Source organism: Nycticebus coucang, chromosome 9 (genome assembly GCF_027406575.1).
Source record: "Nycticebus coucang isolate mNycCou1 chromosome 9, mNycCou1.pri, whole genome shotgun sequence".
Taxonomy (NCBI): Eukaryota; Metazoa; Chordata; class Mammalia; order Primates; family Lorisidae; genus Nycticebus; species Nycticebus coucang.
Window position 1 is genome coordinate 83,708,463 of NC_069788.1, and position 26,949 is coordinate 83,735,411.

A 26,949-nucleotide genomic window follows, 5' to 3' on the forward strand; every position below is an offset into this window, starting at 1 on the left:
ATCATCATTACACATCCCCTTTGGAGCCCTCTGGGAAATTAGAGACCAGATTTGTCATGGAACTGGAGAGACCATCCAGGTGGGAATGGTCTTGACAATGCTCCTGGCCACTGAGAATGTGACAGCCCTCTGTCACCCTGCAGCAGGGTGTGGCTGGCTCTGCTGGGCAGGCTGTAGGCTCAATCCCTGCTGCTGTGCATGCTCCAGGGACTCTGCTTTTGCTCCTGCTCCACTTTGGTCACCTCCCCCTTCCCAGTCCGTCAAGGACCCTGTGCCTATGGCTCTCCGACTAGGGCCCTTTATATAGAATACATTGCAAACTAACCATGTGGCTCCTTCTTCCACCTATCTTGGGTCCTACCTCTCCAACTGGGTGGTGACAGGCCCAGGGCCCTGGCACTTACCATTTCTTCCACTTGGAAGGGTGCATGGCAGGCTCCTTCTTATGTAGGTTAGATCAAATAACCCTTCCTGAGAGATGGCTGTCCCACCCTAATGCCTAAAGCATCTGTCCCTGTCCACCATGTGGCACTCTGTCCCTTCTGAGGAGCACCCTGCAGGATCCACAGGTGTCTTGTTTACATGAGCTCTTGGTGGGCAGCGACTGTCCCAGAATACAGCTGTCTGACTGCTGAGACCTCCTCATCTCTACCCACCTGCCTTGGTCACTGCTGTTTTTGCCAAGGCCAGGCTGGAGCTCTGCTATGCTCATTACGCATCTTGCTCTGCGAGACTAGTTTCAAATGCCCCCTGCTCTGTGATGAACCTTCATTTTGTGGTGGGCAATGGAGATGTTTCTTGGTACAGGTTCTAGAGGCCTTCAAATTGAGGTCACACCTGGCCGATAGTACTATGTGGCTGTTTCTGGCTTTTGGGCAACCGGAGTTCCAAATATCCTCTCCTATTGTCATACCTGCTTTTGGTTTGGGAAATAAGGTCAGCATATCTGTGGGGAAACTGGCTTTGTGTACTATATGCAGGAGAAGGGGATGAGCTGGAGGAGAGGGAGTGGAGTGCTGGCCAGTCCTAGGACTCGCTGAGCCAGGAGTATAGCTACGGCTAGCGAGCATGCCTCATGTCCAGCTGTTGTTCATGCAGCTGCCCTACCACTGTCCTGTATGGCAGGAATTAACAGACCTCACTGTACTGGGGGAAACAGAGGCTTGGAGAGGTCACCTAACTTGCCCAATGTCATGCTTAATGAGCTGGAAGATTGATTCAAGCTCAGTCCCACTTCAGTGCCACTTTGGACAGGTCATTTCCTTCCCTGGGCCTTGGTCTCTCCCTTGTGGGGAAGAAAAGAAGGAGCTGACCTGCAAACCCCAAAGTCCCTCCAGCTCTACATTTCCCCAGGTCTGAAAGAATAGACCACTTTCCCAGAACAAGCTGTTAAATGCCAGGATGTAAGACAGGGTTCAGAGGTGTTAGTCATGGGATAGGGAACAAAAGAGGCCGCCAGAGACCAGGGGACAGTGGGCAGGAGGGTTGTTCGGTACCTAGAATGAGGCTGCGACTGAAGGGGGCTCTTAGCTTCGGGGCTCTTTGCCACAGACGGGGTTCTACAGCAATGGAATGAAATAGACATGTGAACTGGTGCCAGTGCCCACCTTCGCCCCACCAGACTCATCACTGGGGCCTCCATGGGAAGCTCACCTGGATAATAACGAGGATACAGGTTTCTCCACAGAGTTGCTCCGCTCCCAGGGCTTCCGGCTGGCCTCTGTCAGTTCATTTCATGGATGAAGAGCCTCAGAGCTGAGAGGACTCAGTGGCCACCCAATCAATCCCCTAAGCAACCCCAACAGGAAGTGCCCCCATGCTGAGAGTGCAGAGCCCCTGTGTGGGAAGGTCTGCTTCAAGTGGAGCTAGAATCTGGCTCCTTGTTTTCAGTGCCCCTGTAGCCTAGGGGAGCCCCTTGTAGGTGGCAGACAGCACTCTGTCACCTGTGTCTCCTCTATGCTAGGACTCATAAACTCTATTCCCTTGACCTGGCTGACCTTCACCTGTGACTGCTTTCAAGATCTTTCACTATGGTTGGGTCTCTCTATGTAATGTGAAGCAGCTGGTAAGTTAACCAGTGACTCCAGCAATGACGTGAGCAGACAGGGGAACCCCTCCACCAGACACTCCCAGCGCAGCCTGTGTGAGTAGAGTGGGTAGAGTGCCGTGGCATCACAGCTTACCACAACCTCAAACTCCTGGGCCCAAGTGATTCTCTTCCTTCAGCCTCCCAAGTAGCTGTGACTACAGATGCGCGCCACAATGCCTGGCTATTTTTTGGTCCAGGCTGGATTCGAACCTACCAGCTCTGGTGTACATGGCTGGTGCCCTAGCCGCCTGAGCTACAGGTGCCAAGCCTGTTTTTTTCTTTTTTAAGTGGTATTAGATTATATTTCATTCTACAGCAAGGGGTTTGTTGAACTGAATTGAATTTACTAACTGTGCAGGCTGACTAAAGGCAGAAGACAAAATCCCTAGGGGTAGTAGGGAAGCCTCTTAGCTCTGAGCTGAGGACCCTGCAGGCTGACTGTGGGTCTGAGGCAGTTCTTCTCAAAGCTACCTTCTGGAATGGTGCTGGGCCTGCAGGCATGAGACCTGGGGTTGCAGCCACGCTCTAGGTATATGGCCTTGAGCAAACCACACTTAACCACGCAGAGCCTCAATCTCCTAACTGGGCAACCACTCAGCCCATCCACTGGGCTGTTATAAGAAGCAAATGAGGACAGGGACATTATGCATGTTCATTGGCTAAGACATGTTTGGATCTGGCAAATCAGCATGCTAGGCAAAAAGTCCTAGAAGGAGAGGATACAGCATGTAGTCTCACAAGGGGGTTAGACATGCCAACATGTGGCTGGTACAGGCATGGAGCATACCCCAGGAGGAAGCAAACAGCTGGGAAGAGTCTGCTCTGCCCAGGGCAGGGTGGCCTAAGCTCTTGCCTCTCCTTGCCCTGCTCACAAGCACAGGCCTGGAACAGAGGAAACACTGCATAGATGTTTGTTGAATGACTCAACAACCAACCCTGAGGTCTTCTCACTGTTAAGCCACATCACACTCTCCTGATTACATCCCCTCAGCCACAGCTCAGATGGGGAGAAATCTGGGCAAGGTAAAGGACTGAGTATCCAGTGGAGCACGTTCGATTGGTGACCTCTGTAATGTCAATCATTAATTGGGAGACAAGAATGCTGACATTTCAACATCTCTTAAGAGTGCTGGTCCTAGCCTGCACTCAGGAGCCCTAAGTGTACTTTTCTACCACCAGATACATGCTCAGGTAAGTGCTTTCCCTTGTGAGGGACTCAAGAGTCCTCCTGGTGGGAGACAAGGTGACACAGCAGGTCATCCTGGGGAGCACCATGGTCTGTCTGCTCTAGCAATTCCAGTATGCAGAGGCTTCTGGGGAGCCTTGGGGGACTTACAGGAGCTGGATTTCTACACAGCCTGGCTGTCTGCTCATGGGTTCAGCTCAGTGGTTGGAACAGATTACCTTCCTCTAAGAGTCCCTCCCTCCCATGCTAAGACCTTGTGTCTTCTTGGGGTCAGGATGGCACCCTCTTACCTGAGGAGTTAGATGGCTGGCTGGATGCTCGGGTCCCTGGAGATGGGGAGGTGCTAGGATCTTCCTAAAATGGAAAAGAAAGGTTCTGTTAAAGAGTCTGCCTAGGGGGCAGTGCCTGTGGCTCAGTGAGTAGGGCGCCGGCCCCATATACCGAGGGTGGCGGGTTTGAACCTGGCCCTGGCCAAACTGCAACAACAATAAAAAAATACTATTCAGCCATTAAAAAAAATGGAGACTTTACATCCTTCGTATTACCCTGGATGGACGTGGAAGATATTATTCTTAGTAAAGCATCACAAGAATGGAGAAGCATGAATCCTATGTACTCAATTTTGATATGAGGACAATTAATGACAATTATGGTTATGGGGGGGGAAACAGAAAGAGGGAAGGAGGGAGGTGGGTGGGGCCTTGTTTTGTGTCACACTTTATGGGGGCAAGACATGATTGCAAGAGGGACTTTACCTAACAATTGCAATCAGTGTAACCTGGCTTATTGTACCCTCAATGAATCCCCAACAATAAAAAAAAAGAAAAAAAAAAAAATGGCCAGGCGTTGTGGCGGGCACCTGTAGTCCTAGCTACTCGGGAGGCTGAGGCAAGAACATCACCTAAGCCCAGGAGTTGGAGGTTGCTGTGAGCTGTGATGCCATATCACTCTACCAAGGGTGATAAAGTGAGACTCTGTCTCTAAAAAAAAAAAAAAAAAGAGTCTGCCTAGGAAGGCTGCTTGGGGCTGAGGCAGGATACCTTTGGACCAGGGTCATTTATAAAACCTCAGTTTTCCATATATTACTTTTATAATTACCAAAGCGATAAATAAAAACGGAAACTAAATCTTCGTGGGGAGTTTGTTGAGCCTGTGGACAAAGTCAGATAAAGGGAAAGTTGCAGGGAGGTACAGGCTATCTGTAGAGCAGTGCAGAGGTTCTTTCTGGCCCTTAACACCCTACCCAGCCCTGAGCCCACTATGGGCTAGATGCCTCCCAAGCGTTGTCTCGCTGATTGCTCTGAGCACTCCCCAGGAGTGACTTATCCCTTCACCATGTGGTACTTGTTACTTTTCACCAGGAGCTCTGGCACACTATCTACTCCCACCCTTCTGTGGCCATGAAGCCCATGGGGCAGCCAGGCAAGACCCACCAGAGGGACTAGGCCTCTCCTCTCAGGGGGCTGGTTAGAGGACCAGATGTTTGGCTGACATTAGAGGCTGCTGTGTGGGTCCTCTGGCTGCAGATGGGGTCTTCCAGGACAGTAGTGAGTGAGGTCTGCTAAGAGCTGGCCACAACCACAGCTGATGTCCCAGGGACCTGTCTGTGGAAGACTCCAGATATATCTCATTTCTCTATCAGAAAAAGAAGAGGAAGGAATCTACTCTAAACTTCATGACTGTCCTCAGCCAGTCCAGGCATTCATCAATGTTGTTACCAAAACAATAACTGTAAAATCTAGTTCTGACCTCACAACCCCTCTGCTAAGACCTCGGAAGCTGCCTGGCTGTTTGTGGAGGAATAATTGACAGGGCAGGCATGGCCCTGTGTACCCCCTTTTTTATGCCTATGCCTCTAGTGCTCTCCCTGCTATGTATACTCTGCTCTTGCTTCAGCCACACAAACTTCCAGCTCATCATTTAAAGCTCTGCAAACATCACTACCCCATGGAGCCTCTGGTCTGGGTTCAGGGACTTCTCCCTTGGGACCCCCAAAGCCCTTGATGTTCCTCCTCTGCACAATCAGAGTCTTTGTCACCTCTCTGCTCACCACTGTCCCCACACTGAGAGCAGACCTGACACCTGCCAGCTCCCCAAATGTCTGTGGGGTAAATGAATGAATTCTGGGAGTCTCTGCTCAAGATGTAAAAGATGCTAGGCTATGGGTCTTGCCTGTCTCCTAGGACCTTCATTTCAAAGAGAGCTGAATGACTGATGGTGTGATCAGCAGGTATGCAGGGGTGGGGGTGGGGGGTAGCCTAGGGTTCAAGGAAACAGGCAAGGATGAAAGCTATTACAGGTGAAATTGGAGCCATTAAAAAATTAGAACTTTCTTTGATGTCATTCTATAATTGTTTTCTTTAAATCTTTTATTGCAAAAAAGGAAAGTTATGCTTCAAATTTCAGGCTAGGAAGAGGATGCCAGAGGACCTCCAGCACTTCTGCACGGGGACTCATAACCCTTCTGTTGGCTGTGCACCCTACAAGCCTGCTATGTCTGGTGTGCCCTTTGGGCAGCATTTTTAGGTGGTGGAACTGGTCCTTAGAGCTGTAACACAATCAGTCCATGGCAGAGAGCCTGCCCAAGTCACTTGACTGCACATTTAGGGCTCTTTTTTTCTTTTAAGTAATATTTATTTAGGGCGGCGCCTGTGGCTCAATGGGTTGGGCACCGGCCCCATATACCGAGGGTGGTGGGTTCAAGCCTGGCCCTGACCAAATTGCAATAAAAAAAATAGCCAAGTGTTGTGGCGGGCTACTTGGGAGGCTGAGGCAAGAGAATCGCCTAAGCCCAGGAGTTGGAGTTTGCTGTCACGGCACTCTACCGAGGACGATATAGTGAGACTCTGACTCTGTTAAAAAAAAAACAAACATATATATAAAAAATAATATTTATTTATTCTCCATTAATTAGAAACTTAGTACATGTTCACCAAAGACAATTTAGAAAATATTGAGAAGTATGAAAAAGAAAATAAAAGCCGGGTGGCACCTGTGGCTCAGTGAGTAGGGCGCCGGCCCCATATGCCAAGGGTGGCGGGTTCAAACCCAGCCCCAGCCACACTGCAACAACAACAACAAAAAAATAGCCGGGCGTTGTGGCGGGTGCCTGTAGTTCCAGCTGCTCGGGAGGCTGAGGCAAGAGAATCGCGTAAGCCCAAGAGTTAGAGGTTACTGTGAGCCTTGTGACGCCACGGCACTCTACCAAGGGCGGTACAGTGAGACTCTGTCTCTACAAAAAAAAAAAAGAAAATAAAAGCCAACCATCAAGGTTTCTCCCTCACACTGGACTTCGGTATTGGGAGTTTCTGCAGGCCCAGCTAGTCTGTGTCAGTAGGAGAATAAGGTGAACAAGAGCCAGCAGTGACCAGGGGCTTAGTTAAAAAAAAAAAAAAAAAAGAAATGACAGGGGTCTAAGGAAGAGAGCACTATCAAGAATACTTGTCTTCTAGAAGTTGCTGGGATTTGAAATCCATTCTTCCTGCAGCTGCAAAAGTGTGGGGCTTACATGCTCAGGAGTTAGTCCTATCTATATCAACAGCTGACCAGGAAAGGCCAGTGCTGACCCACAAGCCCCAGTACTGCTGGCCAAAACGAGGCCATGGTATTTGGACAGACCAGTGACTGTCCTCTGGCTCCTAGCCACATAGGCCTCTACAATTTCAGAAGTTTGCAGCGAGTTAGTTAGCTGAACTCCACAGTGTACATGAGGGATGGGGATAGTGGATGAGTAAGAAGCCCAACCCCAGCCTTCCTAGGGATTATGACCTGGCTGGAAAGAGAGAGTCTGGCCAAGCAATTGTGTGTTCTAAGGGTCTAAGGAGAAGTGTGGTGTTCAAGATCAAGTGGAGGGGAGCCTTGTCTAGCCTAGAGGTCTAGGGGGCTATTTTTTAGGGAGTAAGGTTTACATGGAGAAGTGTAGGCTGAGGAGGAACTGGAGAGGCAGAGGGACCCTTACATGCCCAGGCCCTGGGAGAAGCAGCACGGGGCAGGAACGAGAGGAGTGCATCAGCTGGGAGGGCTGGAGCCCTGGGACAGCACCAGCCTAACACTGAGGGGGAAGGCAAGGCAGGAAATACACACTGACTTCTGGCAGTTGTATTTCTTCTCTCATTCTGCATTAAAGTGTCACCTTTATGCCATTTGTAGTTAAGGTCTAAACTCAGCAGTGTCAGTAGGAGTCTATTTTTATAGGAAAAGCTTAACAAAGAGGGAAGAGAATAGCCATCTTAAGCAGAAGCAGTTGCTGGGAGCTTTGTGTGGCTAGACTAGGCTCTGAGATGACTCCTAAGGACAAGCTCCTTTTCCATGGCTTACCTGAAGCTCCTGTTGGAATGGATGGACTCAAGTAGCCTTTACGGATGGAAATAATTTGAAAATAAAAGACACGCTTTCAGCAGACTCTCTCTACTGCAGGTATACTCTGTCCCTCAAATCCCTTAACAAGGCCCTGATTTGTCTGAGCTTCCTGGGGCTCCCAGGCAGGCAAGATGGCCTTGCTGTGCTCTGTCGAGGCTCTAAGCTTCTGCACAGCACTTCTGGGGGGAAAACTTGCTTTTCTGCCTGCTTCTCTGGTAGACTGCAGCTCCAAGGGTAGGGATCACTCATTGAGTGCAGGCCTGCTGCTGAGGCTTGTGGTTGTAGGGGCAACCCCGAGAGAGGTCCTCCTGCCTCGCCTATAAATCAACAGAGGAAGCATCTATCACAGGTATGGCCAAACCAGGTACAACTCAGTGCCCCAAAGGCCTGGCTTCGGAACAGAGAGCCTTCCTGATAGATTGATTTACATGTGGTGGGGAGGCCTGTGGGAATGGGGGGGTGGGGTGTCTGCTTACCGTTTGGCTTTCATCTTCCTTTTTATCAGCTGGCCTGTCTGTTTGGGAGGCTGCTTTTCGCCTAGAGATAGGGAAGGGAGAAGATACAAATCAGGTCCTTTACAGTTCTCACACACACCCAAAATCCTCTACCTCCTCCACGTGATGGAAATCATGATGTCTGCCTTTTGTGAAGGAGGTGACTTGTCCAGGTGCTCATTTGGTCAGGAGTCATGCCCAGGCGTGTGTCTAGGCCTCTATGCTCCCCCATAACCCGTATGTTTCCAGGATAGTCTAGGTGTGGCTAGATGGGACAGAGAGGTACCTCTCTAGGGTTCAGTCCATCTGTCCCACAGGTCAGGGCTGTGGGATCCTGTGTGCAAGCTTGGGCCATGCAGACCCACCACCTGTGGGAGGGAGGAAGACATTTCTTCTATTACCCTAAAGTTCTTCCTATCTTGAAACCCAGTTAATCCACCTATGCTTTCCCCAATCTGGAACATCACAAGAACCTGGAAATGTTCAGAAAAGGAAAGATTCTGAACAGCTCCAAATGATGCCCTATACTAAGTCTATACTTTTCCCCAAAGGTGTGAATTCACTTTACTTTTTTTTTCCTTAACTGTCCATAGTACCTGTTTTTTTTTTTTGTAGAGACAGAGTCTCACTTTATGGCCCTCAGTAGAGTGCCGTGGCCTCATACAGCTCACAGCAACCTCCAACTCCTGGGCTTCAGCGATTCTCTTGCCTCAGCCTCCCAAGTAGCTGGGACTACAGGCGCCCGCCACAACGCCTGGCTATTCTTTGGTTGCAGTTTGGCCAGGGCCGGGTTTGAACCTGCCACCCTCGGTATATAGGGTCGGCGCCTTACCGACTGAGCCACAGGCGCCGCCCATATAGTACCTGTTTTTTTTTGTTGTTGTTGTTGCTTTTTTTTGAGACAGAGTCTCACTATGTTGCCCTGGGTAGAGTGCTGTGGCATCACAGCTCATAGCAACCTCAAACTTTTGGGCTTCAGAGACTCTCTTGCCTCAGCCTCCCAACTAGCTGGGACTACAGATGCCTGCCACAACACCCAGCTATTTTTTCTTGCAGTTGTCATTGTTGTTTAGCAGGCCCAGGCCGGGTTTAAACCCGCCAGCCTCAGTGTATGCAGCTGGTGCTGTAACCACTGTGCTACGGGTGCCAAGCCCCAACGTACTTGTTAACTGTTTATTTATCAAGGTAAACTACTCCTTAGCTCACATATTCGTAGCTCAGGAACACAGGTCAGGGATAAACTTCCCCACGGTTAAAGGAAGTGATTATTTACATTCCCAAATCGCTTAGCACCCTGAAACACATCAGCCTTCCTAATCTCCTCATTCTTTCATGAAATCCTAATTTTTCTAGAAATCTGTATATGACTCCTTTCTTTTTTTTTTTTTTTGTAGAGACAGAGTCTCACTTTATGGCCCTTGGTAGAGTGCCGTGGCCTCACACAGCTCACAGCAACCTCCAACTCCTGGGCTTAAGCGATTCTCTTGCCTCAGCCTCCCGAGTAGCTGGGACTACAGGCGCCCGCCACAACGCCCGGCTATTTTTTGGTTGCAGTTTGGCCGGGGCCGGGTTTGAACCCGCCACCCTTGGTATATGGGGCCGGCGCCTTACCGACTGAGCCACAGGCGCCGCCCTATGACTCCTTTCTTGATTCAGCCATAGCAAACTTAGAGACAGCTGCAACCCCCAGAGATAAAACAAATGCTCCAACAATATGAAATGGCAGATGCCAGCCTGAGGGTCGTGCATCTGAGGTTTTGTTAAAGTATTAGAAGCCATGGTAGCTACTGTCCTTGATGGGTATGCTAACCTCAGTATATCCTTCCTGCTAATGGAGAAATGAACTACCTAAATTCCTTTTTCATATACACTAAAACCTCATTCATTTTTTTTTTTTTCGCCTCAATGGTCTGGCTACCATGTAGATCTATACACGCAGATGCTTAATATTCCCTGAAGACATGCTCTGTAAGGAGCACTTACTTCTCATGACTTCTGAGGTGAGCTGCCCATCAAGAATGGAGCTAGTCTGGCTCAGCGGCTAGGGTGCCAGCCACATACACCGAAGCTGGCAGGTTCAAACCCAGCCCGGGCCTGCCAAACAACAATGACAACTACAACCAAAAAATTGCTGGGCATTGTGGCGGGCGCCTGTAGTCCCAGCTACTTGGGACGCTGAGGCAAGAGAATCGCTTATGCAACCCCAAGAGTTTGAGGTTGCTGTGAGCTGTGATGCCACAGCACTCTACCCAGGGCAACAGCTTCAGATTATGTCCCCCCCAACAACAACAAGAAAAAGAATGGAGCTAGTCTGATATGTGGTGAGGGGTCTTCTTCAGCACCTAATCTCAGAAGGTCAGAGTCCTCAGTCTCTCAGCCCAGAAACTTGGGGGTTATCCTCGATACAACTTCTTGTAACAGTAAGCCCAAGAAATTCTACCTCTGAATTTTATTTCCAGTGTTTTTCCTATTATCACTTCTTTTTTTTTTTTTTTAGATTTTATTATTTATTTATTTATTTATTTATTTATTTTGTGTGTGTGTGTGTGTGTGTGTGTGGTTTTTGGCTGGGGCTGGGTTTGAACCCGCCACCTCCAGCATATGGGACCGGTGCCCTTCCCCTTTGAGCCACAGGCGCCGCCCCCTATCATCACTTCTAACACCTTCCTGCAAGTCACCATCATCTCTTCCTGGACTACAGTAGCCTGCTAACTGGTCTACCCCTTGTCACTTTGCCCCGTTACCACTACTCCTGACCAGCAGCAGCCAGTGTTCCATCTCTTAGAAACATAAAGCAGGCTGAGCCATCCCACTAACGTGGAGAGTAAATGAGTGTGCGTCTGTCAAGTGCTCCATGATAGCAGCTCTCCATACATGCTCATTTTCCCTCCTGTCCTCTATTGCTGGGAAAGAGACTCTGAACTGCAAGCCCTCAGAGGCAGGAGACAAGATATGCAGTTTGCAAGGGCATTCTCATTGTAAGCTCCATCCAGCATCTATCAGCAAGGTAGATTTCAAAGAGCAGTCTGAATGACCGCGCTAAGCACACAGCATACTTGTTCTTGGCAGGGCTCTGACTCTCCCACCAGCATCGGGGTCTCACTGGCTCCTGGCACTCTAGCCTTTTCCTTTTCCTGTTCTCAGAGAGACAGGAGCTTCCTCCTAGTTTGGTCACTGTTTATGTCAAACTGTTATTCTTAACTTACTGGTTTTACGTTTGGGGAAAGTGTTAATATTTTCTTTTTCAAAAGCACCTTCTGTTTTTCTGAGCCCTCTTTACCTTAGTGCTTGAGATGAAACTTGACACCCCAGCACAACAAGGCTCTCTTCCAACCTCACTTTTGTCCCATGTCCTCCACATCCACGTCTCTAGGTGCAGCGTGTCTCAGCCCTCCAGGCACTTTAATGCCACTGCTGTACTCTCCACTATTCTTCCTGCATGGCTTGCTCTCCGCTCCTGCCCTGAGAACTATATTCTCTCTGCGAAGCCCTCTTGACTCTCTCCCTTAGTGAGCTGTTTCTACTTTTGTGCAACCACTGCCAATCCTGGCATGTGTGAATTTACTGCTACATAAAAACTGCTCTTAAATCTGTCTATTGTTTTGGTGATTTATATATGCCTAGGCCCAGTGGTAGGCTCACAAGTGCTGTGCTATGGATCCAACTCACCACTCCCTGACACTCATGGCAGGCTGCCCGGACCCTGCCCCTGCTGTAAGTGCTGCAGCAGCTGCTGCACTTTGTGGGCCTCTGCTTTGTTGCTTCATTCTCACGGCACTGTGCACATTTGATGAGATGAACCATGGTGTGAGACACATGGAGTTCTCACTTGGGTTAGCCAGTTAGAAGGCAGCTGGTGGGGCCAGGAGGGTGGGAGAAGCGGGTAACCAAAGGGTCAGGACTGCTGCACAGCTTCTGTTCTGACATGTAAGGCCTGCTCCTGTGTTTTGTGGTGTCCAGGTAAGCCATGATACTAGGAACTCCAGGTAAGCACATTTCTGATGCCAAGTCACATTTAAAAATAAAATTCAAGCTTTGCATCCCTTATGAGAAAGAGCTCTATGATCTCTGTACCTGCTTAGCTTTCAGCTAGGGGTTGACAAAGAGTCTTAGCAGTAGGCTGATGGCTCTGGGCAGCTGGAGCTACACCTGTAGGTGTGATGGAGAAGTGGATGACCAAGTTCCAAGCTCAGAGCTCAGCCATTACATGGATGGAATATTCTCTGTCCACCTCTCTGGGGTGATGCCTTCTGGAGTCCTGCTATTCTACAATTCCTTTTCCTGTATCTTTCATAATGACCCCTGGAGGCTGGGTATCTTCATCACGCATGGACCAGAGTGTCCTCTGTAAACTCCAGCACTGGGGTCATATCTTATTTCTGTTGGGATCTTAAAATGCAAGGACTCTTTCTCCTTTCTTTCTCAAATGATCTCTGAAATTATCTCCAAATTTATCTCTGCTCAGAACAGGGCCAGTATATGGCAGATGTTTCAATAAATAAACTAAATGAAGGATGTTAAACTAAAATCCTAAACTAAAATGAAGGATCTAGGGTTTGGAGTACTCTTCTGGCTTACTGCCTCAGAAGAAGCTCTTGAGAAGGGATAACTTAAGTAACAGTTTCCCTTATTGCGCTAAACCTGTGACAAAGGATTCTGGGGCCAAGCCAAATTCTTCATGCAGTGCTGAGAGACAGGGGCTTCCCAGTGAGCATGCTGAGTTTGGGGAGATATGAAGACCCACCTTTTGGCTAGCAGTTTGTTCATTTCTTCCATGAGGCCTCCTCCGCTGCCCCCACTGCTTGCCCGGTTGGCATCAGACTTTGAGGTCCCGCTGGGACTAGAGCCTCCAGATGCATCTTCTGGCTGAGGGTAAAGGATGCACAAGGGTGCCAAGTTTTAGACTATGGTGCTGCCGGCAGGATGAGTAGCAGCAACTATGTGAGAGGATGCAGGGGACTGTGTGTGTGTGTGAATTCTACCATAGCATTGCTACAAGAGACCTCAGAGTCCAACGTCCCCCAATCCCACAGGGGAAAAAGCCAGGACCGAGAGGGGGACAAGGGCTGGCCCAGGTCACATAGGTAGCAGACACTCCCCAGGTCTGCACACTCATGCTTATGATCAGTGCCCTTGCTAAGACAAGCACTGACATAAGGCAGAGGGAGAAAATTCTGTGGGAAGGAAACACGATTTAAGCCAAAGATCTGTATCAGAGGTATTCTCCTTATAACCACAGCTGTCTTCAGCCTCATCCAGAACATGTGAGGAAGGGCTAGGTGTAATACTGAGCTGGATGACCTAATTTCTGTGATACAGCTTGGTACAGGGGAAAGAGCAATGGACTTAACAATTTGGGAGACAGAAGGCTTAAGTCCACACTTCTGCAATTTACAAACTGTGTGACTTGAACAGATCACTTAAACTCTCTGTGCCTCAGTTTCCTCATCTATAAAGGGGAAAATATTCTTTACCCTGCTTATGAAGGTCAACACGAGGACAGACAACAGTTATATAACTAAAGCATCTCATAATTTACAAACTGCTGTCCCATATGTTTTCTCATTTAATGATAATTGGCAGAGAAGCAGCTAGGCTCTAGGGAGGGAAGTACTTTACTCATCATCTTAAAGCTGAGGGAAGGAATGCAGAAGTACTCTGCAGATGGCATGAAGATCCCCCAGCCCTGCTCACTACCCCCATGCGCCCAGGAACTCTTACCCGCTGAACTCTCCTCAGCTTGGCCCCAGCTAGGGCAGCGGCCAGTCCTGACATGGAGCTCTCGTCGTGGCTGGCCCCCTGGGCTCCTCCGGCTGGCAGTGGGGGTGGGGGAGGTGGGGTGGCTCCCATGGGTGGAGGTGGGACTGGGGGTGGGGGTGGGGGTGGTGGCCCACTACATGAGAGGGGCACGCTGGCTGCAGATGAGGGATGCCCTGGTGGGAGGATGGGCCCTGAAATGCAATAGTGGGGCTCAGCTAGCCTTCAGCACCCAGCTGGAGCCTAAGACTGCTGTTCTTATCTTGGGTCCTGGAAGCAAGGACAGAGGGCAGCCTGCTCCTCAGAGGGATGAGGAACAACTCTAGGTTTGCTTCTTCCAGAAAGCCCCTATGGAATGAACTTGGCTCTGGCACAATTACTTCCTGTTCTGTTCTCCTTGGCACTCCGGGTCTTGTGTGTTTGATTAACATTCTCTGTGCTCAGGCAACTCCTTTAACTCCAATTATGTTTTTCCAATGGGGAGGAAGCTCTTTCGAAGTATAGATGATACCATTTCCCTCCTCTGTTTGCTCTAAGTACCTAGCACCGCCTAGGAAGAAGTTGGACTGTAAGATCCAACTGTGACTGCTCCTTGGCCTTTAGGGACTGTGGCAGATAACTATGGGTCCCAGGGCGAACTGGGAGCACAGATCAGGAAGCAATGTGGGGTGCTGGGCTCCACTGTTTGTCCATCCAACCACCCTCCCCTAATGTCACCAAAGCCTGTGTCTTGTGCCAGGCATTGTGCTAGGCGCTGGGGTACAATGCTGAGGAAAAACAGTCATAGGCTCCTTACTTGTGGTGCTCACAGCCTAGAGAGGGAACAGCCAACTAATCACACAGGTGAATGCAGATTTAGGACTGTGGCAAGCTGACAAGTGCTACCAAGAGCAGGCTCATAATGCTATACCGGCATATAAGGAGGGGCTCCAACCTGCCAGAATTCACGGAAGACTTCCTTGATGGAAGTGATGAGGGACTAGGGCCATGACGGGAGAGCAGAATTGTTAGGCAGGTGAGTGTGGAGGAAGAAGAGAACGGGCAATGTGGAGGGCAAGTGGGCACTGGGTTGTTCCAGGATTGATTGGGAAAGGGACATGATGCTGGCATGAGACCTGCATTAGAAATGGAGAGTGGCCAGAAGGGAGCAGGAGGCCTGTGAGGAGGGGCCTGCAGCATCTAGGTGAGAGGTGATGGCATCAGTCAGCATCTCACGAGCAGGACACCCCTGTAAACAACTGGGCTCGATTTTCTCATCAGTAAAATAGGATAACAGTCAACTGCTCAATTCATTCAGTGTTTTGGAAAATTAAACAAGACAAAGGATAGGAAAACCTTGGTAAATTATAAAGTCCTGTACTATCAATGAATATTACAATTGCTAGAAAACCCTCTCCTCCTCTTTTAATGGGTTAAGTTCTATCCAATATCTAAGACTGAAGCTTAGCAATACCTCTGGGAAGTTTTTTCTGACCCGAGTGCATTTGGACTCTCCTGTGTGTCTTTAGCACCTTGCACTTAACTTGGCGACAGTGTGTACCACACATTATTACAAGTTCATTTCCCTCCTTGTTTGGATAATAGGCTCCCTGAGGACTGGGCTGTGTCTGCCTTGTCCATGGTTGTGTCCCCAGCCCTTAGCATGGTGCCTGAGACATGGGAAGTGGGTGGGGGCTGGACCAAGCTGAATGAAGTCTCTAACCCTCTGCTCTGCTCTCTTGCTCCTCTAAGCCATCTGAAGTGACTCATACTTGAGACCTAGGCAATCCAAAGCTCCTTACAGGCCCAGGATGCACTTAGGCCTTATGTAAGTAAAGGGGCTGCCAGCCAGCACCCGTATGGGAAGGAGGCCACCAAGGAAGAGGGGCTTTCACCTGTGCCTGAGGTTCTTCTCTCTAGAGATTCCTGACGTTGCTGCTGGTGCTGCTGCTCCATCACTTGTCTGGAAAGCAACCAAAGTGGGCAGTTAGAACAACATACTCAGTGTCCCTGAGCACAGGCTTCAGACTTGGGTATTGCTGGCACTCTCGAGCCACCGTGTGCCAGGGCTGATTCCACTTAACAGAGGAAGGGGATGTGACTGACTCAAGTTCCTGAAAGAGGGAGTGCTGGCGGTTTCCTGAGTCTCAGGTACCATGAACAGGGAGCCCCTCAGCGAAGGGTGATTTGATTTCACTACTAGAGTGACCAAGCTCTTACCTAGGCTGGATGGCTTATCTGGCATTTGGGGGCCTATGGCCAGCCTCAGAAACACCTGTTCTTTTTTTTTTTTTTTATTGCTGCTATATTTTTAATTTCTTTCAAAAGTATAAAATGGTAATTTCACTGAGAAAATGATGTAAACAAAACAAATCAACCTATGTTTAAAAGGACCTCAATGGATTTGTAAGTCTTTATAATCTTTTTTTTTTTTTTGAAACACCTGTTCTTACTGAACCTGGCCAAGGTCCTTGGGACAATTCTCAGGGACATGTGCTTGCCAGGATAAATGGACATAAAGGCCACATGCTTTGTTCTCTTTACCACAGACCTGCTGCAGGCCTGGCCTCCATTTCTATTTATTTACTTTTAGAGACAGAAGTCTTGATATGCTGCCCAGTGGCCATTCACAGGCAGGAAAACAACTCACTGCGGCCTCAAACTCCTAAATTTCTGGGCTTAAACAATCCTCCCATTTTAGCCTCTTGAGTAGCTGGGACTATAGGTATGCTCCACCATGCCTGGCTAACATTTTTACTATTTGTAGAGATGGGATCTCATTATGTGTCTGGTCTCAAACTTCTTGCCTCAAGTGATTCTCCTGCCTCAGCCTCCCAGAGTCCTGGGATTACAGGACTCAGCCACCACATGTGGCTTATGGGTGCTCTAGAGGGCTGGCTGAAAGAGGACACTGACCCATAGATACATCCATAGAATCTAAAGATCAAGATACCGGAATGGGAAGGGCTGGAAGGAACCATCTTCAGGGACAGCAGCAAGGGTGCAAGTGGGTGTGAAGCCAAGTCTGAACACCTGCTATTGAAGTGCAAGATTAATGAATATCCTGAGGCCACCTCTGAACTTGGTGAGAGAGTGCTGGAAGGAGCTATTTCATAGGATTCCTGTAAGAATATGCCTAATACTTCCCAAACAATAGAAATGTCTCTTTTGGTATTAAAGGTATCTAGAAAGCTCCCAGAAGCATCTGCATCAGATTCTGTTTCCCAAATGCTGAAACAACACCTAAAACTTCTACCTCCCCAGCAGGATCCACATACTCAGAAAACTGGTAAAATGAAGATATTTGGAAAATATTTAAAAATTGGTGTGCACTTATGCTTCTGTTTGCATGAAAATGGAGAAGTTCCTATGCTTGGAGTCACTACCTCACTGTGTGGCCCCAGTGCATCCTTTCTCCCCAGGCTTTTCTGCCTCCAGGAAAATGGTAATGGACAGTGGGCCCAGAGAAGGTCCTGCCCTGGGGTTTGATGCCTGCAGTCATATCCTGACCAGCAGGGGATGCACTGTGGTCCCTGGATTAAGAGAATGCAGCACTGTGGGAGCTGAACTAGTTCTAAGGGACAAGGGAAGATCTATTTAGCTGCCACGGACTCCACATTTATATCTCATGCCTGACAGTGGGTGCTCACTCTGGGGATGGCCCTGGGATCTGGCAAACAGCTACACCTGGAGTCAAATTTGGCTGCCAAGCAGGGTTCTGACTCTCACTCCCTAGTGACTACAGGCAAACAATGTGCATTCTCTGAACTTCAGCTGGCTGATTTGGGGAACAGTAACAGAATGACAATCCCTCAAGTTAGAGTGAAAGTTAAAGCGACACAATTCATGTAAAAGACCTTTGTAAACTGCAAAGCACTGTGTTCCCGAGAGGTAACAAGATAGGCCTACGGAATCAGGAAACACACGTGAGTTCACAAAAATGAATCTCTTACACTTGTAAGCACTTTAGGGTGTATGTTCCCATTTGTTACCTCATTCACTTGAGCAAGGCAGACCAAGGCTAGATCAGCTTCAAATAAGGAACCTGAGGCCTAGAGGAGTAATTTGCCCAAGGTCCTAAAGTGCAAGGTCAGAGACAAGGGGAGCTTCAGAAATCACTCACACTAAGGCTTTCATTTTTCAGCCTTAGGGAAAGGCATGAGAAAAGGAAGTGTTGGGAGAAGTCTCATATCCAGCAGGTTGAGGGGAGGTGAAAGGCAGAAATAGGCTTTCCTGAGTCCAGGGCTTGACTTGCATGTAGCCAAGAGCAGGAACTCTATCTCTGACAAAGCTGGGTGAGCATGGCCTAGGTCAGGCCTAAGCTCCCTTGTCACAGTCAGAAGGGGCAGAGTATCCATTGTGGAAAGGGCAGACCTGGGTTCCAGTTCTGGTCCTGCTATTTCCGAGCAATGTGAGCTTGGAAGGCTACTCCATGGTAGCCATGTAATTTCAGTACAATTGTACCAGCCCTTCCTTCCAGTGCTAATAATACCTGAGAAGCTCTGTTGGTGGGGGTGGGGTATGGTCTCCCCTATGGTCCTCAAATCACATGCCACGGGTACTGGCCTCCTCCACAGGCTTAATACCTCCAGGCCATAACTACCTCCTAATACACTTGAGAAGGTTAAATGAAATGATAAATGAATAGCACTCGGGACATGGCCAGGCTCATCAAAAGAGCTGCATCACTGGAGGTTAGTGGTACTCTCCATAAACCATAGATTCTTATTGTTATTCCTGGTCTTGATGTCTGAGACAAGCTGCAATCTCCTTCTTTCTGGTCTGGACTATTCCTCTTGTCCCTAACATGTGCCTCTGCAAGTCCTGGCCCTAGCAGCAGGTGGGTCCTTGCTTGCTGAAGGGTACCCCTGGCCACCAGGCACTCCTGGGAAGACTGCCAGGCTGGCTCCTGCGGGGTGCTGGGTTACCTTCTCTGGATGTCCATCTCATCAGGAGAGGGGCCATTCTGCACCTGACGCTGGCTGGAGGGGCCTGTGGGGAAGAAGCACAAAAGCCAAGTGGTTAGCAAAAGAAAGAAAGGATCTGATAAACAAACCTGTAACTATATCCACCTCTGCCCCTCCAGGCTGCAGAAGAGATCTCCCTGACCTTCTTTTAAAAGCTGGCCTCATACCTGTGCAATGTCCTGCCCCATTTCAGTCTCTCAATCACCCCTTCTCTCTCTCTTTCTAGTGGCTCTTCCCTCTCAGTCAATAAATGACACTTGCTGTTTCTGCCTCCTCACTTGCCACCATCCCTCCAACTCTTTAACACTGATTCTGGCTTCCACATGTCCCACTAAGCTGTTCTAACTAAAATCACCAGGGGACTTCAAATTGTAAACACAAAAGACCCATTTTATTCTACTTTCTGTGAAAAGGACTGGCACAGTTGGTGAGTGTCACAGTCAGTTTAAAACCCAGGTCTGTCTGAGCCTGTATTCCTCACCCCAAAGTTAAGCTCTGCATTACAAGCCTGGGGCTCTGGGATGGGAAGAAGCCAAGTCCCTGCCATTGCTCCCTTTGTTCTGGGCTGACATGGGGCCTTCTGGGACACACCCTGCTCTGGACCCAGAAGACAGGACCCCAGAGGAGGCAAGGTCTGCTGCTCAGGTCCCACATTCCAAGGAGGGCTGGTGCCAGGCACCTGCATCAGGGTCCTTGCTCTTGTGCCACATCTAAGACAAAATCCAGGCTCTTACCTAAGAATAAGCTAATTATTCCTTCCCTTTGCTAGCTCTGGTGTCACATAGGACACTTCCCTCACTAGATGGGGAAGCAGCTTTGTTTCAGCCTAGGATATAGTGATAGCGACACTCCATCTATAACACTGATGATGGGTGGGTATGGAGAGAAATCCTTTTCCCTCCTACTTCACAGGTGCTCTTGGTGGTCTTTCCCTCTTGTTCTCAGGAAACAAAAACAGTTAATATGTGAACACTACTAGAGCAAGGTCCAGGCACTTATAACAAATGTAATTTAAATTTAATTCTAATTCTCACAACTCTGTAAGAAGGCTTCTGTAAGAAGGACTTCTAATAGCTGAGGGAAACCAAGCCCAAAAAGGTTATGTGACTTGCTCAAGGCCTTAGAAAGTGGCAGAGCCAGACATAAACTTGCAAAATCTAACTTTCTTTCTTAAATTCAATCATACTGTGGTGTTAAGACTGAGATCAGATTGAAGAACAAAGAAAGAAAGTGGCAGACTCATGTGCTGCAAGAAGGGCTGCTGGGAATGGTGCTCGTAGCCGACAGGTGTCCTCCTGCAACTCCACTCAACTTGCTGAGGCAAGAGCGATTCAGGGCTCACCTTCATACCCTGGATCTCACGCCTGAGCTGCTCTGCTGCTAGCTTGGTTGAGGGTTTGGGTTCCAGCTCAGACAACTGGACTTCACTTTATTCTAAGACCTGGTCTCAGCTTCTAAGTTCACTCCTAGATCTGGACTCTGTCCTGCTGGGGGCTGAGTTTCTGTCTTGGTGACCTTGTTTATTTAGCAGTTGATGTGAGGACTGATCCTGAGGCCTTGTGATGCTTGGCCTCCACTAGCTGCTGCAAGACCCTTTTCTGTCTGCCTGCTGGCTTTACCTTGGATTTTGCAAGTAGTTTATGTTTGGTTCTGCCACTTTCCATATTAAGTCACTCCAACTGTTTCCCAGCCTCTATCAGCACCTCAGATGACAGCCAGGTGCCCACACTGTGGTCTGTTGGGGTCATAAGCTTGGATTTCTCATTCTGCCTGGTGCACTTGACTTCCTCTCAACACCCTCACCAACCTGTTCCTTCAGAGAGCCAGGGAAGTCAAGAGAGCTCTGGTCCCTGCCCTTAAGACATACCTCAAAATTAGCTGCTGGAGTTTTTAGATACTGCAGAACGGGAAGAGATAATACTTGACTGCATAAGGCCTTCCATTCTTTATTTGTTTTTGGAGACAGAGTCTCACTTTGTCACCCTGGGCAGAGTGCCCAGGTGTCATAGCTCACAGCAACCTCAAACTCAAGTCATTCTCTTGCTGCAGCCTCCCAAGTAGCTGAGACTACAGGTGCTCACCACAATGCCTGGCTATTTTTAGAGATGAGGTCTTGCTCTGGCTCCGGCTGGTCTCGAACCTGTGAGCTCAGGCAATCCACCCACCGTGGCCTCCCAGAGTGCTAGGATTACCAGGAGCCACTGCATCTGGCCCCCCATTCTTCTTAAAGTAAGAAAATATTAGATTATTTTGAGCTACAAGGGTCCTTAACATAATAAAGTACAGTCTTTTTGTTTTAGGGGTGGGTGCTCAGGCCCAGTGAGGGAAAGGGTTGTGTCCACTGTTACCCCAGGTATCTGTGGCAAGGGAGATTCCGACCGCCTTCTTACTCCTGGCCTATTCTACTCACTGGTGCAGCTGCTCCCTTGGCAGAGTCAGCAGGGAGGGATAGAGTGGAAGATCATTCCTCCAGACCAGGGGTCCTCAAACTACGGCCCGTGGGCCACATGAGACAGTGTGATTGTATTTGTTCCTGTTTTGTTTTTTTACTTCAAAATAAGATATGTGCAGTGTGCACAGGAATTTGTTCATAGTTTTTTTTTTTTTAACTACAGTTTGGCCCTCCAATGGTCTGAGGGATAGTAAACTGGCCCCTTGTTTAAAATGTTTGAGGACCCCTGCTAGACCAATGGTTCTCAACTTTCCTAATGCCATGATATATTTTCATTGTTACAAAGGGGTCATGACCCACAGGTTGAGAACCATTGCTCTAGACTGTTGGTGATCCCTGGGAAAACTCCAGGCAACAGCCCATTTGTAGGTGCTTCTTCAGTGGCAGGTGGTGCTTCTCAAGGTGGGAGCACCTGTATAAAGAAAAGCTCTCCGGGCGGCGCCTGTGGCTCAGTCGGTAGGGCGCTGGCCCCATATACCGAGGGTGGCGGGTTCAAACCCGACCCCGGCCAAACTGCAACCAAAAAATAGCCGGGCGTTGTGGCGGCCGCCTGTAGTCCCAGCTACTCCGGAGGCTGAGGCAAGAGAATCGCTTGGGCCCAGGAGTTGGAGGTTGCTGTGAGCTGTGTGAGGCCACGGCACTCTACCGAGGGCCATAAAGTGAGACTCTGTCTCTACAAAAAAAAAAAATAAAAAAAAAAATAAAAAAAATAAAAAAAAAAAAAGCTCTCCGGATGCCTAGTAATCAGACTCCCATCTGTCCTAGTGTTGAGTTACTACAGATGACTTCCCTGCATGATGCAATCAGAAGCCAAGGCAGAAGATGAGGCATGTGTCTTGTGCTATAGATGAGTACCCTGGAGTCACCTCTTATCTCTTGAGCTGACTTGGATCCTGCAGGATCCTGGGTGAGTGGGAAGGTGGGAATTCCAGCTCCTCCTTCTCTGTCTTCCATAGCTCTTTAGTTACGGAGTCTTACTGGTACTGTATCTGATGCCTGACAGAACCCGTCTTGCCTTTCTGCTCTCCACCCGGGCTGCCTCAGTGTCTCTCTCAGAGCCAGGCCTCGGTCTACCAATGGGACCCTCCCCTTCCCTCCTCCTTACTCATTTACTTTGGCACTGCAGCCTCAGTGATGTCTGGAAAGCACAGACATTACTGTATATAGGGTTAGGTCCACAAACCAAAGAGTCAAGGCTCTTCCGGCTGCTTCTCCTAGGCATACCTCAACAGTACACTTGACTCTGCCAACTGAGCCGCCAACCCATAGTGCAGTAGACCCTCACATCTGTCCACTGAGCCCTGATCCCATGTGGTTCAGTAGGTCTCCTGGACTTGCCCACTGGGTCCTGAACCCACGTGGTATAGTAGACCATCTACATCTGCTCATTTAGCCCCAACCTCATGCATCTGCCCACTGATCCCCAATCCCATTGTGCAATGAACTTTCTGCATCTGCACACTGAACCCTTATCCCACAGGGCAGCAGATCTCTTGTATCTGCCCACTTAGCCCAACCCCACACAGTGCTTCCCACCTCTACATGCTTGTGTGAGCTACTTAATCCACCTGGGATACCTTCTTCTCCTGCCAAGACTTCCAGGCCCAACTCATTAGTGGTCTATTTCAAGAAGCCCTCTCTAAGTCTTCACACTCCTTCTCTTTATCTAACACTCGTGTGTCTATCTTATAAAACTCACAACTTTCTCACTAATATCAAAGTGACTTGGGAGCTGCCTCCCTTACTATTATAGACGCTGAGTTTTGAGGGCACAGAGTTTACTCAGCGCTCTATGCTCCCAGCCTGCCTTACCTTAGACACTTGGTGTATTTTTCTAAATTGAGTTGGGAAGGTTAGAGGGAACTCATGCTCACTAATCCTGGGGAAAACAGGTCTAAGAGCCAGGCCGATCTAGCTTGGGTGTAAATAAAAGATAACCCAGGAGGTGAGCCACAGAAATGCAGGGCTTGCCAGAGAGGAGGCTGGTCAAAGGAAAGATGCTGGTCTCTCCACCCCTGCAGTACTAGGTACTGGCTGCAGACTGGAGGCCTTGCTGCTTGAGGAAGAAACAAGGCTGTTGCAGGGCACTGACCCTCTGGCTCTGCATACCACTGTGTGCTGATTTCCAGAGTCACCTTCTGTAGTAGAATGATGCCCCTCCTTCGTACGGTAAATGTATGGCCAATAATCGTCTGATGATCGCATTGTAATTGTCTTGTTCCTTTGAGGGTCTAACCTGGACAGGCAGCGGGCATGACAGGACCTGGCCTGAATTTTGCCCCACACTTGTCCAGCTGTGTACTCCTAAGCAATGCATCTGTCTCCTCATCTATAAAACAGGAGTCCTAACACTAATACTAATAGTGGCTCCTCATCAAGCTGCAGTGAGGAATAAATGAATTGCATGAATAAAAAGCACTTAGTAAACCATAAAGAGCCAAAAAATAGCTCTTTTGTCACTGTTTAAAGAACAGTTAGGGTGACCTTTCTACTGAGTCAGACATTTGCCCACCTGTGCATTGGCACTCTTACATGACCTTTGGCCTGTGGGGGTTGCTGGTACAGCTGAAGAGCACCTCCTCCCAACTGATGAAGCGCTTTCTTCTGTGTGGGCCACCTGCACACACTGCCCAGTTGTAACACCACAGCTCCCAGAAGCACGTAGGATGAGCAGTGGTGGCTCTTGGGGGTGGGTGGGTGCGCTTGACCACAGCCATGGAGCTTGTGATGCTAGCCTGGGTATCCCAAGCTTGTTGAGTCTGAGAGCTGATCTTGCTAGGAGGCTGGGGCCTGGCTGACCCACTTGAGACTCTAACTAAGGAAACTCTTCACCCTTTCATCACTCACCTCAGGCGAGTTTTGCCAAAGTCAACATAAAGAGCCTATTTGCATGACAGACAAATGAAAAAGAAAAAGGGAAGTTTAAACAAACTTCTGGGAAATGCAGGGTGGTTGTGAATTACTGGTGTCTTGGGGGCACAGCCCTGACAGCAGGGCTTACCCTTGGTAGTAGACCAGGCAGGTGGGGATAGCCTGGGACCTGCCCCTTGACGGACATCTTTCCTAAACACAAAGAGCTGCAGGACAGAGGCTGAGAGCCAAGCTGAAACTTGAGTCCAGGCCTGTCCATGCTAAGGCCCACTGGACCATGATGTTTTCTTGGGGAAGGAGCTGACTTCCTGCTGCCTTGGAGGCCTATTTTCTAGGATCAAATCTAAGTTCATCAGACTCCTGCACCTCTCAAACATGGTAGTGATTCAGAAGGTCTTTTACTTTTGGGAGTCATGAGGTAGGAGACACAGAGAAAACAACTAAGAGAAGAGGGTGAGCCTCAGCTAGACTCAGCCATGAGCCCATGTGAAAGGGAGGGATGGTGAGGAGGGCTGAGTCAGAGGGGAAAGGAACTGAAGGCTCCAGGAAAGAGTCTGCAAGGCTAGAGGAAAGATTGCAGCCAGCAGGTCAGCATCCCCTTTGAGTGGAGGACATGCGCACTGGGAGAAAGCGAGCTCTTTCCTGGCAGTGTCTCTACCTGGGATGCACAGAAAGTATAAGGCAGGTCATGCCCCTCTGTAAGCAGGAGCACAAATGATTGCTACATGCCCTTCACGTGCTGCTCTGATGAGGGTATGAATTTATACCGACTGGTCCTCGTATTATACCTCTCCAAAAGGCTTTTTACAGTATCTGTCTTTGACATGAAGATCTGAAAAGGGATTCCAAGGCAAGGGCTATCATCTTCATGAAAGCTACTGGTGCACATTCCTGGTTATCAAGGAGATAACCTTGATAACCAGGAATGTGCACCCAGGTTTTTCCTCTCCTCTGCTCTCCCTTTCCCCCATTGTGCACCCAGGTTTTTCCTCTCCTCTGCTCTCCCTTTCCCCTGGGGAAAACCTGGGTGCACATTCCTGGTTATCAAGGAGATAACCTTGAAACCAGGAATGTGCAAAAGCAGCTTTCATAAAGATGATAGCCCTTGCATTGGAATCCCTTTTCAGATCTTTATGTCAAAGACAGATACTGTAAAAAGCCTTTTGGAGAGGTATAATACGAGGACCAGTCGGTATAAATTCATACCCTCATCAGAGCAGCATGGGGAGAGGGAGAGCAGAGGAGAGGAAAAACCTGGGTGCACATTCCTGGTTATCAAGGAGAAAGAACCAGTTGTATATGATACCCCTCCCCTCCCCCACACCTCTTCCACTCCTGGCTGAGGTGCTGAGACTCAGGTGGTCACACGTGGTCAGAGCGTGCCTCCTCCTCCCAGGACTCTGTTACTGCTGAGCTCCTCTAACCATCAGGATCACTATGTATGTTTTACACAGAGGGACAGACAGGAGAAAAAGCACAGGCAGACAGAAGAGTTTGTCTTTAATCTCCAGGGCCATCACTGTTTTGTGCCACATGGTTCTTTGTCTTTTCTTTTTTTGAGACAGAGTCTCACTCTGTTGCTCAGGCTAGAGTGCCATGGCGTCAGCCTAGCTCATACCAACCTCAAATTCCTGGGTTCAAGTGATCCTCCTGCTTCAGTCTCCTGAATAGCTGGGACTACAGGTGTCTGCCACAATGCCTGGCTAGTTTTTCTATTTTTAGTAGAGACAGGGTTTCACTGTTGCTCAGGCTGGGTCTCCATCTCCCGAGCTCAAGGGATCCTCCCAGCTTGGCCTACCAGAGTAATAGTATTACAGATAAGAGCCACTGTACCTGGCCTTTAACATGGTTCTTGACCTATAGGTAACACACAATGAATACTCCTTGAATACATGAATGACTGGCCCCAGGCAAATGGTCTAAAGATCTCTAGCCAATGGTTGAGACTAAAGTGGGTGACACATTCTCAGAGAAAATAACAGTAGCCTAATGGTTCAAAAGCTCTCAGAACCTTAGCCTAAGCCTTGAGTTATCACAGTAAGTGAGATCCAGTAGGTCACCAACAGTGGTAGTACTTAGAAAATACAATGGGTTGTGGTAAGAGAAACTCCAATTTATTGAGTGTCTACTATGGTATGTACTAGGTCCTATGCCAGAGTCTTGCAAATACCACTTCATTTTGTCCTTGCACTCATCCTAGGGGTCCTGCTAAAATCTCTATTTTACCCCTAAGAAAGCTGGAGAGTTGGAGAACTGAAGTAGCATTTTCAACAACTCTGAACAGGTTAATAGTGAAACCAAGTTTAAATCCAAGGATAGTAGGCTCTAAAGCTAATGCCTCCACTGAGTTACCAGGGTTGTAGTGGGACAGGATAAATGGGGAAAGGCAGATAGGAGAAAGCCATAAATGAGGAAGGGGAGCCACAGCTCCTCACAAGAGTGGAGGAGCCAGTGCTCAGAGCACCCTGGTCAAGTCCCTTCTTAGACAGGAGTGTGGCATACACTGCAGCCTGTCAGGACCTACTGGACTTGCTGTTTCAATGCCTCTGTCCGTGTGGTACCTAGAAAGGTGTCCTAGGAGAAAGGGTAGGCCCATGGCTCTCAAAACTATAGAGAGCTTAAGGGCCACTGGGTCTGAGCTGGTGTGCTGCCTCCCTAACTGAGGCAGTTCTCACTGGCGGAAAGCCTTCCAGAAAGGCTGGAATTCATCTTGCCAGATCTGTCCCCAGTGGTCTATCAGGATGGCTAGGTGGCCCTGCCTGCTTCCCTCCAGACCTCTCCATGCCCCTGCCTAT

The 26,949-nt window shown here is 48.9% G+C and overlaps 1 protein-coding gene across 5 annotated transcripts in view; it reads right to left on the reverse strand.

Annotated features, from left to right (window-relative positions):
* The window catches only part of EVL (Enah/Vasp-like), a 213,842-nt gene that overhangs the window by 4,649 nt on the left and 182,244 nt on the right, over positions 1–26,949 (reverse strand). For 3 of the 5 annotated variants that reach the window (XM_053601670.1, XM_053601668.1, XM_053601669.1), the window contains exons 4-11: positions 18,793–18,856; positions 15,760–15,827; positions 13,850–14,079; positions 12,873–12,994; positions 8,111–8,171; positions 3,566–3,629; positions 1,654–1,720; positions 1,497–1,559 (exon numbers count right to left, since the gene is read on the reverse strand). In XM_053601670.1, the coding sequence (XP_053457645.1) occupies positions 1,497–1,559; positions 1,654–1,720; positions 3,566–3,629; positions 8,111–8,171; positions 12,873–12,994; positions 13,850–14,079; positions 15,760–15,827; positions 18,793–18,856 (739 nt within the window). The remainder of the gene's footprint in view (positions 1–1,496; positions 1,560–1,653; positions 1,721–3,565; positions 3,630–8,110; positions 8,172–12,872; positions 12,995–13,849; positions 14,080–15,759; positions 15,828–18,792; positions 18,857–26,949) is intronic. The other 2 variants (XM_053601671.1, XM_053601672.1) reach the window with 1 other exon arrangement.